Here is a 15,742-nt window from a genome sequence, read left to right on the forward strand (position 1 = left end):
AACCTGAGAGACCATGGCCCTGGGCGACCTGTTTTAGATGACCTCACTTTGAGCAGGAACTAGATGATACCAAGTGCTCCCTTCCAGCCTCAACCACCCTGTGATTCTGTGAACGGAGACATTAAAGGCTTAACTTTTACAGATTTTTTTTTTCCCAAAAAATTTTTCAAAAGGCAGCATTTGAAATTTTAGGAAAAAAATCTCCCCCTTCAGATTTCCCCTCTGAAATACCTCAGTGGAGAAGAAATTTGACTACTTCTTTTGTTCTAGTATTAAGGGAAGCTTGGTTTTCAGTTGCACACTTGTTAAATATCACCCCACCCTTTACCTCCAGGAATGCTGTTGTGCTGCTAGATAATATCAGAGCTCCTGCTTCAGGAAGACAAAGCCTGGGGCAGAGTCCTTCTGCCATTTGGTAGCTACTCTAACCTGTCACATGGGACACTGGCATTCAGTTCCTAAGCAGGTCTCCCCTGGCCAGGCTGTCACAAGAGTTGAATGTTACAGAAGTATTTCTATCTTCCAAATGAGAAGGAGCTTGTGTTCCTTTGCAAAGGAAGCCTCTGCCTGAATGACAAGTTATTACAGCAGGGTCTGATGGCAGACCCGTAACTGCATCACTCACAGCAAGGCTCCCTTCATGTAAGTCATGAAGAAAAGTTACAAACCGAGCAAGAATAAAAATGCAAAGAAGTTCTAAAAGACAGCAAATCAAGGAGAAGCAGAACTGCTAAACTCAGAAGCTGTTTTGTTTCTGAGTGCCCTGGTGACGACTTAAGAATTTTAGCTTTCACTTAGGAGTAAACAACTCTAAGGACTCTAAATGAATTGTGATACACCAAGAGCGCCAGAATGAGAGAGTAACTGCTTTATTTTTGAAATGTAATAAAACCCACCATAATTTTCTATGTTCTGCACTCAGTGGTGCGTTTCATACACCAACAGCATCTGGAAGTCAGTTTACCTTACTGAGAAATTAAATAATTCATTGAATATGACTTTGGTTTTCAAGACCTGAAATTCCCAGTGACTGCCGCAGTTGTGCAGGTGGGGCCACTAAGGAAATACACAAAAAAGTCTTCAGGGAATTGTGGCTTTGCTGTTGTCCACATAATGAAATAGCACTGTGACATGTAAACTGGGCCAGGAAAGTGGCTTTTGTACCTTACTTTGCATCCAGATGCACACCGCTGTCCTCATTCCCAGGAAGCACTATTTACAACTGAAGATGCATTGATTCAACTAAGTGAAAGAAAGGTATTACAGCTTTGGTTCATACTGCATTAGCTAGATCTCTTTAGCTGAATTTGGGAAAGCTTTTTTAAATATTATAACCACATGTTGCTAGAACATAGGATTTTCTTTCAAGGCAGAAGTGCATGCTTTCAGAATGATTCTTAAAGATTTAAGAGAAAGCACTTCTGATAGCCTGAAAGAACACAAGTCAGAACATGCAAATTCCTTCTAGCTGCCTATCCAGTTATGCTGTCTGTCACTGTTCAGCACTACTCTATTTCAATGTGAACCATTAGGAAACTAGGAAGTCTTCAGCTTCCTGGTTTCATCTTACTAAAATAATAGGGCCCAATCCTTCCCTGAGCTAATGGGCTGGCAAATAGCTTCCTCGCAAAAACACTTTGCATGAAAACCACCACGAAGTTACCAATTTGCGAACACATGCAGTCATTTGTTTCTACAAGCAGAGCACATGGCTAAGGTAAGAAAGTATTTGAGTGCAGAACAAGGCAGAAAATACAAACAGCTTGCTGAGCCAGCAAGCCCCAGTCTGTGGTGTGAGCCAACCAAACTCTGACAGTGCTCCCTCCTGGCCAGGAGCTGTCCCACACCTCTCTCCTCTGATGAAGTTTTTCAATTCACTAACCCAGCACAAAAGTGTTTACCCCTTACTGAGGCACTCCAGTGTGACAGAATCACAATGTTCCCTGCCAGTGGTATCAACACCAGGTATGCTGACTTGATCAACAGGTACTTGCTAGAGAATGATCTCTGGTTGCACACAAATGTCTCTCTCAAAAACTGAAGACTGCTTCTGTTGCTGTGTGATCAGGGGAATTCCTAGAATTGGTGTGACAAAGTCTGTAGGGCAATAACTTACTTACATCGCAGCTGCCTATTCCTAGTTGGCAACAAGATTTCTTAGAGCGTTACCTTCGTAGTGCCAAGCTGAAACCTGACAGGCCTTTCAAGTATGGGAAAGTGAAAGCGTCATTGACCATCAACCTCCCTACCTCAACTACCCACCAGTTTCTGTTAGAAACGTGCCTGTCCCACTAGATTCTTGTTTTGCATGCACTACCTTGGTATTTTGACTCACTTTACCAAGTGTTGAAAAAAAAAAAAAAAAGAGAAAATATTCTTATTTACCATATAAAGCTTAGGTCACTATCTAAACTTGACAAATCTCACAGTTCAGTACCTGCAGAAGATTGCCTGCACACTGGGTTCTTAAGAAATAGGTGCCCCCGACAGTTCTGGGTCTAGGTGATCCCTCCCTCCTTGAGCAATTCTTCCATGTGGAAGAAAGATGGTATAGCCTTCCATTTGCAGTGAAAAATACTCAAATACTATATGAGTAATTATAAAGAGCAGAAGCATGATAGGACTGTTCCATATTATTGCTTCACAGAAAAGATGTAAGTGAAAATAATACAAGAGGTTTTAATCACTGAGGTCAAACCAAGTACAGATTTCCCCATATTTTTTATCATTCTATCATGACATTTGCTTATGTGCAGGACATAACTTCCCCCTTTAATCAAACATAGTGATTATGGAACCTCTTAAATTGTTCCACACAACTCCTCAGACCCAAACCACAAACCCTACAACAAAAGCTTGCTGTAAGATCTACCATGCTCTGGAAGACATTATTAATTTTTCTCCTTTATGAGGAAAGAGCAGAATGAACACTGAGTTCAGTGTGAGATTATCCCACACACAAAAGCTGGAATCTTCTTGGAAAAACATCAGCTCCTGGTTTCTCAGACAATATACTGAATTAAAATATCTAAGGGAGGAAAAAACAATATCTTTTAAAATATCCACAACTATATATTCATGAGGCTAACCTGTATATTATCTGTAAAAACTTCCAATTCAGCCATAAAGCAGTGAGGTGTTATAAACTTGCATCAGATGGCTTGCATTCAACACAAATGCTTTGGCCAGGGGAAAGGTTAGACATGTGAACATCCAACCAACCATCACATATATTTGAGTAATTACTGTCATGTTAGACATATTTTAATGATTGCAGTAGATTCCACAGAATACTTAACCCAGCTGAGGAGCAGCCATGCGCTGCTTGGGGGAGAAAAGGGAAGCGCCTTCATGAGGGAAGATGGAGAGGATGCCAAAAAGTGCCTCTGAGAGGTCTACAAAACAAATGGCTGTCTTGTGGGAGCTTCTGAGATGAGGAGGTCGCTGGTACTAATAGAGACATTAACAAAACCAACTGGGAGCAGCAGCAACCAAAGACAGTAATGATCCACATCTTACAGAGGGTACTGACTTAGTCTTACTGAATGTTCCTGGGTCTTATTATTGTCTTAATCTAGCAGTGGTGAGAGTCAATCTATGAAAGACAATCTCATACAACGGAACTAAACGGATGAAGGAAAAGGACCAGGAAAAATAATAGGAAGGGGCAAGAAGGGCAGAATATTTTTGATGTATATGTAGATTGGTCTTTTACAATTATTGGAAGCAAACTCTTCTGCTCCAACCCTAAAACAATCATTCAATTCCATTTAGATTTCCTCTCTCATGCTTCCTTCTAACACTAGAAAATACTTTTTAAGCTTTGACCAATAAATGTGAGGGAAAATGGAAAAATACTCAAGAAGACCAAAAGCCTGTCTGAAGCCCACCTAAATTTCACATTTAAAAGCCTTGATTCCTAACCTCTCTCTGCTAAACTCAATGAACTACATGTGCTTCAACAGATCAATTCATTCTCCCTAAGTCAGGAGCCAGCTACTGCTTAAAATTCAGCAATGTGAATAACCTGCCTTTAAAAGAGCCTTCTTTAAAAAAAATAAAATATATATATATAAATGTATTTTCATAATTATTTTAGTACAAGTAAAAATACCAACTGCTAGCACCTACCCATTGAAATAGGAAAAAAAAAAGCAAAAAGCAAAACTTCTGCATTATTTCCAGTAAAAGTGTTGAACAGAGACAGCAAACACTGGACATCAGGAATAAACAGCATATAATTCAACAGTCTGCACTTAAATACTGACTTCCTTTCTTGACAGTTTGTATTCCACGGGCCTGTGGAGTTCACTGTCAATATATGAAATGCATCACAGTTATATCTAGCAGACTCTTATTACCACATGTTTCAAAGGACCTCTGTGCTTGAAATGCAAATTTTGATTTTCCTAATGGTGTCAAGTAATGGTTCTCACACCAGATTAAAAGCAGTTCTTACCAACAACCTATTCCTAAATGGTGAGAGGCTTTTTGTGTGTTACTTTAATTGTTTTCCAGAGATCATAAACCCCTTATTTTAATTTCAAACCACTACTGTACTTACCTAGGTCAATAAGTATTGCATGTTGTTGGGAAGTTAGTTGTTTTAGGAGCTCTTTATAAGGTGTGTCCTTCGGTTGTTGTTTACTGGGAAACTGATGTTTAAGATGGTATTGCTCTGCTAGAAACTTCCAGATCTCACCACGGTGGTGACGTGGTACTCCTGAGAGAAGAAAGTCATTAAAATCTTAATTTGCACTTCTACCCAGGGTTCAGCTATAGTTGAGCTAACAGGATTGAGGAACTGAAGATCCATATCTGCTAGATATGCAAGCAGATCCCGGTCAACTAGATTAGTATCTGCTATTTCCAGTAGACCACAGAAGCAGATTAAACTACAGTGCTTATACTTCCTCAACCAATAAAAGACATTATCTTAACAGGAGAGATTAGAAGTAGAAACAAGGTGAGCTGCCTAAGTCTAAGGTTACCCTTGCATGTAGTCTAAGAAGTACTAGAAGAAGCAGCAAAAATTGCAATACTTGTCTCAGTAAAGTTATATGCTTATCTCCCATTTTTTTTCCATGTAAAGTACACAATAGAGCACTACAATAGAACTAATTTTTTTCACTAATACAGCACTGACAGTGTTGTTAGGAGTAAGTTTTAGGACGGTAGAATGCACACATACCAGAAGCATAAACAAGTACAAATGAGATGTGATCCAGACTACAACAGAAAGCAGATAATCAGAAAGCAAGTATTATATTTGTAGTTTTTTTGTATATTTGTAGTGGTTTGCTGAATGACTTCTACATGTAAAAATGTTTTAAAGATTGAATTTCTTTCTCTATATATTGTTACCCTAATTTAAGCCCCATGCTAACTGAAACCTGCAATTCTTACCTGTTTGCCTTGATTACTCACGTTACTTTGAATGGTTTTGGTCTAAACGAGAACTTCCTAAACTCAATTTAAATGCATTTTTCATTTCTGCATATGTATGAAATTTGACATCACTCTAAGAACTCTGACATAACTGGGCTTTAGAGAGCAGAGCATAGTAATAGCTATGTAAGAGCTAGGGATAACCAACTGGCTACTTGTATGTGCATCTTATTAGCAATCCACTATGCAGTGCTTTATTTATCTATTTATTTTGCATCATTCTGAGTTTTTTAAGTTTTATTTTTAACTGTAACATAGGCCAGCATCACTGGACTATTAACAGAAACCAAGTTTTTCTCACTCTCACACACTGACTCAACAGAGCCCTTTACCTACATTAATGGGAGAAACCTGTGATGAGTTTCCCTCACTCTGCAGCGGTTTGTGCTTAGGGCGTTTAGTACTGTTGGAAATCTAGATGTGCTAACTATTTTAAATGGACAATTTGATTTAACTTGATGAATAACTATATAGGCAGGTGCATTCTTGACACTTCCATTGCATGTTGGAAAGCTTTGTTTAGAACTATGAAAAACTCCTTGGAGTAGCCATCTTCCCCATTGGCTACATACAGCACTCAGCATAATGCCTTTGGATCCAACCATGGCATAAATAACATTGAGTAATAATGTTATTACTCAAATGTTCTAATTTCATAGCATATTTAAAACTATCTGTAGGTTACATTATTTTTGACGCAGTGGAAAGAGGATGGTTCCTCAGCCCTGCAGCTGTGAGGAAGACTGTAGGTGGTGCTTGCAGGTACAATGCGTTGCTGAATTTGAAGGAAGAAAGGCAGTTCTACAGAGATATCCATGTATACTGTTTGTATACATGCACACTACCCAGGCTGGAACAGAGAATTTCCATATAGTAGTGCAGTTTCTTCAGTTATTTACACAGTCATTTCTTTGGCATTATCCAGGCTTTCTTCTTTAATGATAACTTTTAATTTATAAAATCAAATTTAATTCAAAACTGAATACCAAGTCTAGTAACTCCAGTAACAGAATTGCAGCTACCGCTGAAAGGGGTTGTTACTTGCATACGCATAACCATGAAGATATCCAACATTGTTACTTGTTTAGTCAGCAGCCTGAAGAACAGCTTTAGGGAGAATCTGGTTATAAGGAGTGGTTAAGAGGTCACGCTATTCATTTTCTAACACAATTTAAGTGCATTTACACAACTCAGAATAGCAAACTGTGCTTACCTTGCCCCACAGCAGAGTGTATTTTTTCCACATCAAATTTAATCTTTGACCTTCCAGGTGTACTCAGCATTTTTTCCCAAATCAAAGTTACCTCTTTTAAGCATGGTGTGATTTCTTCATAATCAAGTTTCAGACGTCTGTTCTGCAAATTGTTTTCTGAAGCTAGGAAGTGATAAATTGAACGCACCAGTTAATATTGTTTACTATTTTTAACATGTATTAATTTAACTTGGACATTGGAGGCCTAGAAGGGTGCCAGAGAGGGACTCTTCATCAGGGACTGTAGTGATAGGACAAAATAATAAAATAAATGCAAGATTTTCCCAACAGGATTTTTCAATTTCCCAGCTGTTAAAAGAAAAAACTAGTGCAGAAGACCTACACCACATAAAAATACAGAACCAATACAGTCGTCTATTTCTTATGCATGCAGCTCCATAACAGTAATGGCAAACTAAAAAAAAAAAAAAAAAAAAAAAAAATTTAAAGGTGATCATTCATACATCCATTTTTACAGACTACATCAAAAGCAAAGTTCAAGTACAGAAAACTTCAGAACCCTGAACACAATGTATTCATGAGAGCCTCTTAATATCTCCAATGAAGAAATCAGCAGAAAGGTCAATGCATAAATCAGTCTTAAATAAGACATTTTAGATCATCAGAGCTCCTGGAGCAGAGATGCACTGTAGTGTTGGTGATCTTGTCAGATTACAATTTATAAGAACACTGCATTGTATTTTCACATGTTACGTATAAGGGATTTAAAAAAAAAAAAAAAGAGCAACAGCTGAGAAAGCATCAAAGAATCACGGCAAAAATAAAAATTAACTCTGTAGTTCAGTGTTGATTCCAAATTTTAGAAGTTAGTTTAGATTAGATTGGATATTAGGAAAAATTTCTTCACAGCTCTAAGCTGATCTGATTGTATATATCTTTGCTTTCAGAACCTCTTTCTCTAGATGACCCCTTAGCCAAAGGCACTGTGTATGTGGTATCCATTGCCATACTTTATTTTACTGGATTAGCAGTTCCAGCATTTGCTGGGAACATGCCTGTCACCTGTGGGGTTCTCAGGAAACTCAGATATAAGGTGTTTAGATATCAGGGTTGAAACAGAAAAGCTACACTGCCAGGAGCCTACAAATGGGCTAAGTGTTCTGGGAGGCCACATCCACTGTTTGAGAGAGGTGTTCTCTCCTTCCAGCCAGGACTCTTAGCCTAAGTTGAAAGAAGGACTTCACGTTTGGTATACTGATATTTTCACATGGCTGGGCCCTTTGTGTACACAGTTGCTCTTCCTGGAAGACAATCCTTTCTCAAGTTTTCACAAAGGCAAAGAAGAATTGCCATTTTCAGGCCAGGTACCTCACCCCCTTGAGGATCCAGGTGCTTACTCCCTTCCTGGACATCTAAAATGAGCCAGATAAACATTTCTCTCCCTATCCTTCACATCCTCAAAAGAGCAGCTCTCCAGCACAATCACTTGTGATTCTGTATGCAGCCGCCACAATAAAACATGTATTCTTAATCAGCTACATTTTATATGCAAAAATAGTCACAACAGATTTGTGTTCAAAAAAACCTCCAAGTTATAGTTTCTCAAGCTCCTTATCATCTTTATGACTGATCTAAACCATTACTACTCCATGCAAACCTTGCTTGCACAATGTGTACACTACAGCAGGCACCCATAGTTTCAAGTCCACAACCAGCTCCTTGAGAACTTCAAGACGAAAGCTAAACAGAACACTGCCATGACCAATACTCAGACAATGACTATGGATGCAAATGCAGAACTTTACTGTGCTGAATTCCTTGCCAAAGCTTCTTGACACCAGCCTAAAAAAACCTCAGCTGTGGTAAAACTAAGAGTACCAATTCAGATCAAGTAAACAAATAATAAGATGTAGAGATGAAAAAATGAGTGTAAATCGTCACCTACACTAATGGGAACTGAGGGAGATGCTGTTAAACTGTACGTTCCTAAAACATTTCATTAAGGCATGGTCCAATCCACTGCCAAGGCCACAGAGCAAATGAAAAGGTTAACCTCTATTGCAGTAGGGTGCACCAACCTTGTAACTTCTGGTTTTCTTTCTCCATTCTAAGAAGAAGTATCTGCTGAATAATAGCTTTCTTCCACAACTCGCGAAGCTCACGGGGTGTCCGTTTCCTTTCTTCTTTCACTGGCCCAAAGGGGCCATCTTCACACACTGGTTCCAATGGGGATCTGGGTGGAAGTTCTCCCAGTTCGGAGTAATCTTTAAAAGGGAGAAACTGTTGTGAACTACTTAGATTTCATGATCAGGTGAAGGGACACATTTTGAAAGACGGCATATCTATACATAAATGTATGTATGCATGTATCTACTTATACACACACATATACACATACATATCTAAGAGGTAGCAAGTCTAAGCAAGGTTTACCAAATGACCGTTTCAAGCAGATTTAGAAGCTTCTTTTGGGTAAAAATCATATTGGCCAAAGCCTGGAACATTTTTTTTTCTGGAACCTGATAAAAACACTATACCATACACGAACCATGGCTTACTTATTACAACTTTACAAGGGCAGAACTAAATGGAAAAGGCAAGTTTGAGAAACTGCAAAAATAAAACCTACAGCTGAAATCTGGCATGATTCAAATCAAATAGAGCAACCACATAATTTAAAGAATCATTTCTGAACTGCTTAACAAAGAAAACACACACCCTTAGCTGCACAAACACACCACCACCTAAGGCCATTCACTGGGATGATTAATAGATCTTAAAGCAAACATGCAGAAAAGGAGACAGGCACCTAAGACATGTTTGCTCTCACTTCTAATTTTTAATCATATCCTAACCTTTTGCACTTTTTCTTTTGGCTTCAGCTGGTATACCACAAAATATATCTTTTTGTCATGTACGTAGGGTAATTCTAAGACTGAAAACAGTACAAAAGAAAGTAAACATTAAGTAAATTTCAAGCAAATTTAAAAATCTTTAGGGAAAGGGAAACGACATAGTTTTCAATCAAGTTTTCAACACAAAGCATAAGTTCTTATACTTTGTGTTCTTAATGCCTGCTGTAGTACCACTTAATTTTACTGATTTATAAAACTCTGACTGCTCACTAATCTTTGATGTAACTTGTATCTAGAAGAAAAATTACCTGATGCACCACCTTCAAAATGAATGGTCAAAACCACCCATCTCTTCCTATCAAATCCCAGTGGAAAGCCACCACAACAGCAGTTCTCCTTCAGCCCAACAGAATGGCTGTGAAACATCTTCCAAAGACAAGCTGACCAGTTATCCATACAAGAAAATGCTTTAAAATTAATGCAACAAAAACCATTCCCCAGATTCTCCAGCCAAGGACAAGTACATCTGTGCATGCAATGTCAAATAGCTCCTGGAGAAGGAGCGTTCCTTAAACAACTATTCTGATGGTAGCTCAGAGGTCCATTTCTTTATCATTGCCTTGCACAGTGATAAAGATTTTGAATTAAACACACACATTATCTCATTTCTGGAAATTAACAAAATAGGAAGGTTTTCACCCCTTCAAATTCTGCTCAGAATGCTATGCCATATATTAAGTCACAAGGTTCATATGGAGCTATTCTTTTCTTGTTTCTTCAAAGGCACTCACACAACTGAGCTCAGATGACTAAATAAGAATGGAAACGTTCACAGCTGTTGGCTTCTGTTTTTCTCAGTTTTGCCACTTTCAATCTTTTCCTCTCAAGGGGTCATAGATAAATAGGGTGGCTCCAAATACCACCTATTTCCTTATACAACATTTATTTGCTTATTACCACAGTTTAATTCAAGAGCTAAAATATGCATATAAAAATGCAACATTTTCAGCTAGCAAAACAAATTAAACCTTTAAAAATGTGGACTCTGGATATAAGTGCAGATACCCACACTTTGGGTATTTACTGCATTTCAGAGAACAGCAAACTGGACGGGAAGAAGAATTAGGTCAAGGACAAACATTTGACACTTTAATGGCCATCACCATTTGCTGCAAAGAGAAGTAGGAAACTCTGACAAATGCATTAAAAACCACAGCTGGTTATGAGAAATATCCATACAATGAAGAAACTATATTATATCCCTTATAAGAAACTGGGATGCATTAATTTATTTTTCTTTTTCTTTACAGGTAAATGGAAAGACTTCTGTGAGCTAAGATCTACAATTATGAAAGAGGTTTAGGTAAATGTCATCAAATAAAGAAGGAACACACACTTGATAATTCTCAACTTGTGTTGACAGCAAAAGGAAAATTATTTTGATTGTTTTTGAGGCATACACTATACTGTCAATAATGTTCTACATATGTTTATGTAGAATGACTACATATAGTCTCTTTCATCCCAATTCTCCTTAGTGAATTTTACATACCATTATAAGGAAAATGCTCTTAGAACCAGCTTCGTTTGCTTGAATAAAACATTAAAGTTAAAAAAATAAGACCACCATCATCAAGAGAATTCCTCTAAGGCTGCATTACATGCACAAAATAACATTGCCATAAGAAAAGAGGAATTAATGAAAACGGTCACCAAACATCAGTGCAAAAAGTAAAAGGTATTCTTATTTGGATCACTTTGTCTACTGTACACTAAGTCTATTCAGTTCTTGTTGCATTCTCAAAGCATCCAATACAGAATGCACGTATATCTTGGGAGAAACAAATCTCTTCTCAACATAAACATGGCCTCAGTGGTTTATGGATCTCTTTCAGAGTCAGACTGTATTCTGGTTTTAGGTATGTATATATACACATGTGTTAGAAAATATTAGACTACCTACAGAGACAGTTTAGGGTTACCTACTAGCAAAAGAACCAAACCAAACCAAAACCCAACAGGCTGGCAAAACAGACGCAAGCAAATGAATTAAACACATTGCATTCCTAGAATGTTCCTGGTTTTAACATACACATTCTACTTTCCCAGTGCAAATTTTGTGGATTGCTTTTCTTGTATCAACTTGACAAAAGATCACCTTTGAATTTATCAGAGATATTACTCACTTATCGTCCTCCACTGACTGTGGCAACACCTGAACCACTGCAAAGCATTAATTACTTAAGACCATGGTCCTGCTTCCACTTAGGCTGAAAATTTCTTGTCCATTACTGACTAACCTGATAAGATCACTATTCACTAAAAGAAATTTAACCCACGATGCTTAAGGCTATAAAAGAAAGCAGAAAGATTACAAAATTCTATAGGCTGAGCAATTATGATTATCAACCCTACCTCTGATTCCTCTGTAGAAGAGTCCTAGACTTGATCTTGCCTTCCAAATTGCAGCTCCTTTTCTATCTTTTCTTTCCGTCTTACCACACATGGACATTTGACAGAAAGTCTAAAGTCTACTTTGATAAACTGCAACACATTTACAACTTTCCTTCCCTCCCATCTCCATGCTGGCATGTGGCAGGATGTATAGAAACCAAAATGAACCTGTTTAACTGCTCAGGTGGCCTGTCTAAAGTTTGCAGAGTTGCATCAGCTGTTTCACTGGTAAAGGAGTGGGGGAGGTGGAATGTGGAGGTAAACCCTCAAAGCAAAGTAAAACTCCAGACACAAGCCCATGTTTCATGGGTATACAACAAAGTGATGGACAGACATGCCACCCAGCTTCCAGATCGAGATAAGAGTAGAAATACTGTAACAAGAAACTGAATATTTCATTATTATGCACAAATGATCTGGAAGGTAGCAGAGAAAGCAAAGATAAATAGTAGAGCCATTCAACTGAACATAACTGGGAGTTCACATCCCACTGACTCACACTGCCATGCATTTAAATCCAAGTAATGCTCAGCCTTCAAAACTTTAATGAGATTAGTAAGCGTACTTCAGCAGGACCTGAACACTTCAGCACACATGGAAAGACTGCTTCCCTGTTCATCTGCCAACCTCGTCAACTTTTGTTGACTCCTGTTCCACATTTGACCTGTACTCCTTTCAAATATGTTGCTCCTTTCCCTGCAGCTTCCATATAAAATTCTACCTCATATATGATACATCTGCAAGCTACAGAATTTTTGTATTACACAAAATTCTCACATGCAAAGACAACACACAAAATACAAAGATTATGAAGAAAGTATCACAGTATATTACCAGGCACCACACTAAATAAAGCTTGGTGAATGACTGCAGTACTCATTACACAATATTTGACTGGTAATGATACGAACAGGAAATTTCATTAGCTCCGGAAGCAACTACAATGAATATAGAGCACTTGCTGAGACTTGTGGGAAGACATTCCAACAGTGAGTTATTAAAATGTTACCTTAAACCTTATTTTTTAGAAAATTTCATTTGTAATTCACTATTCAAACAACCTCAGTATTAAACAAGGCTTTCCAAAAAACAAGAAAAGGAAACCCACTAAGAGAAACCACACATGCAAAGTAAAAAACAAAGACGTGACAAACCCACCTAAAGGCCTAAATTTTAAAAACATTCTTCCAGAAGCACTCAGTCTAACCAACCTCAAATACCAAAACCAAGATAACAAGATTCATCTTTGACTAGAAAATGCAACACTTCATGCAGAAAAAAGGGGCTTGTTTTATTTTTATAGGAAGCTAACAAGATTCATAGGAAGATAACAAGATTCATCTTTGACTAGAAAATGCAACACTTCATGCAGAAAAAAAGGGCTTGTTTTATTTTTATAGGAAGCTAAAGGGGAGGAGGCTCAAATATAATGCACTATTGCCATCCCAACTACAAGTTGTTTATAGATGGCTCTCTAAATGCAGTGTTTACCAGTCACAACTGCTCTCCAAGGTTAAGAAATCAAGCAAGATATGGCAAGAATGTGGATAGAAGAATTCCGTTAAGCATTTTGTTTTCTGCTTTACACTATTTTTCTTTGTTGCATTTTAAACGTTACAAAATTCAACTTGGCAAACAAACAAGTGAATCTCCAGTCATGTAACAGCATCTCATTCCTCTGAATTGCAATTTTTCACTGTCCAACATGTAACTCCAACCCACTGTCCACCTTTGAAACAAATCATCCATTCTAGAACTGACACTGCTGTTTTAAAAATCTTGCTGTCTACGCCACCAACATCCTGCAGCTCATGACAAACATCATCGCTTTCCCACCACTTACTTCAGGAACCTGTTCACACCCTCTTTAAATCTAGTACTTGACTTTACCCTGCTGGGAGTTTCTGACAACCTGCAAAACAGTTCTCCCACTATGACAAATTCTGAACAGTCAATATGTGAAAACTGTAGTGAAAATAGTCCACTGCACAGAGATTTGTAGATGCTGAATAGAAGTATGCTGCATTGCAGCGCAAGGTGAAGTTTCGTGATCACTCTGCAGTGATCTAAGTGTGTCCTGCTTCTGAGCAGGGTAAGAGCACTCACCTTCAGCTTCCCTGAACGTGTCCCTCTTTGCCTCCCTGTGCCTGCTCTGGTGTTTGTGTAATACCAGGAGTGGGACTAGAAAACTGATCCAACAGAAAACTAACTACCATTTCTGAGTAAGCTCATACTTCAGCTGGCTTAAAATAACCACCAAGCTGCTCCTTTCCCATTTTAACAATGAAGACAGACAACTAGGATGTCCTAAACCATTTGCATAGCCACAAAATGTGGATCTTGTTAGAAAGACTCTAGAGGTATGATGATCCGGCTGCAAGTAGGATGGGCAGGTATAAAGGTAAAAATCAAAGAACTGACGAAACACTTTTATTACTTTGAATGTTTTAGACAGTGAGTGGGACATCCAGAGTGACTTTTGTGCACTCATACAGAAAACAGGTAAAAAAAACTTCAGATAAAGAGATTAACAAAAACCTTCTTTCAAAAGAAATATAGAACTGTAACACATCAAATGTGATCCATTTTGCAAGTGACCTGTGCTCCTCTTTGTCTTTCCACTTTGCAGGATACAACACTAATTCTACCCCACAAATAAACAAAAAAGAAAAATACCAGAGGACAAGACACTGAGTATGTCTCAAGGCGGTGGTGTGGCCGTGAGAGAAATGCTTCCCCGCTGAGTTCCACACCACCCGCAGCAGCACAACCATTCCATGGGAAGTGGCAAACAGCAGGAGGTGAGGTTGGACATTTGAACTGTAGCTTGCTACAATAGAGCTACCATAATTCAACCCTGCAAACATCCAGCTGCCAGCTGGAAAAAAAATAAAAATCTCCACTGAACATTTCACCTATGCAGAAAATCCTTTCCAGATCTCCAAACTGGAGATCAGCCTCCTCTTCAGGTTCACGAGACATCACCTGGCTGTCCTGCCAGGCAGCAAATTGCATAATGCAAAAAATGCAAAATCATGTGTTTCATTGTAAAGTTATGTACAGAAGCAAGGAAAAATAGCAGGGAAAGGGGAAACTGGTAGCATCCACAAGCAGGAGGTGGCTGAAGGAGGACCTGCACTTGGGTCCATAACAACCAAAAGTAACAGTCTCCTAAATCTGAGGCTTTCTGTTGTCTCAGAGTGCTTGCTCATCTTGCCCAAGTGCAGCTGGATTGAGTCCAGTCTTCAAGTAAGGCAGGAATCTCAACTGTCAAGAGAAAAATGGCTTTCTAGTGTATCTATTAGCAATACTTTTTTTTTTTTAATATCCTACTGATTTAGAACTGGTTTTCATTTTACTACTTTCCTGAACACCTTCTTCCATGTACAATAAACCTCTCCTTTTAAATAATGGTGTCTGCAAAAAAACCAGCATGACCTCTGCCTAGTATACACAATGCAACCACCAAAGCACTGCCAGCAATCATTTCTTTCCAGCTGAGCTATAGGAAATAAGTTTTAGCTCAAATATCTGGATCCTAAACAAGTAAAGGATCCAGAAGTGCAGGACAGTGGGACTCAAAGTGTTGTCAGCTTCATGTGAGACCTAAGGACACCAGACATTTCCGAAGTTCAGAACCTCATAAGATTAACCTCAAAATTTCAGCCAAAGCTATGTACCAGTTGTCTGGGTTTTGCTTTAAAAAAAACCCAAAATTTTAGTGAATACACCTTATCCTGCTGCGTTAACTACACAGAGTGGCAACAAACAC

At 38.4% G+C, this 15,742-nt stretch overlaps 2 protein-coding genes across 15 annotated transcripts in view; both read right to left on the reverse strand.

The window, feature by feature from the left end:
• The window catches only part of CUNH4orf19 (chromosome unknown C4orf19 homolog), a 267,441-nt gene that overhangs the window by 49,960 nt on the left and 201,739 nt on the right, over positions 1-15,742 (reverse strand). The window lies entirely within an intron of this gene.
• TBC1D1 (TBC1 domain family member 1) overlaps positions 1-15,742 on the reverse strand; it is a 92,212-nt gene that overhangs the window by 12,288 nt on the left and 64,182 nt on the right. For all 8 annotated transcript variants that reach the window (XM_057407608.1, XM_057407605.1, XM_057407607.1 and 5 more), the window contains 3 exons: positions 8,740-8,925; positions 6,662-6,823; positions 4,565-4,723 (listed from right to left, as the gene is read on the reverse strand). In XM_057407608.1, coding sequence (XP_057263591.1) covers positions 4,565-4,723; positions 6,662-6,823; positions 8,740-8,925 — 507 coding nt within the window. The remainder of the gene's footprint in view (positions 1-4,564; positions 4,724-6,661; positions 6,824-8,739; positions 8,926-15,742) is intronic.

The sequence above is a fragment of the Pezoporus wallicus genome, unplaced genomic scaffold, assembly GCF_028554395.1.
Source record: "Pezoporus wallicus isolate ANWC-B61680 ecotype Strahan unplaced genomic scaffold, APGP_CSIRO_Pwel_v1 contig_2492, whole genome shotgun sequence".
In the NCBI taxonomy this organism is placed as follows: Eukaryota; Metazoa; Chordata; class Aves; order Psittaciformes; family Psittacidae; genus Pezoporus; species Pezoporus wallicus.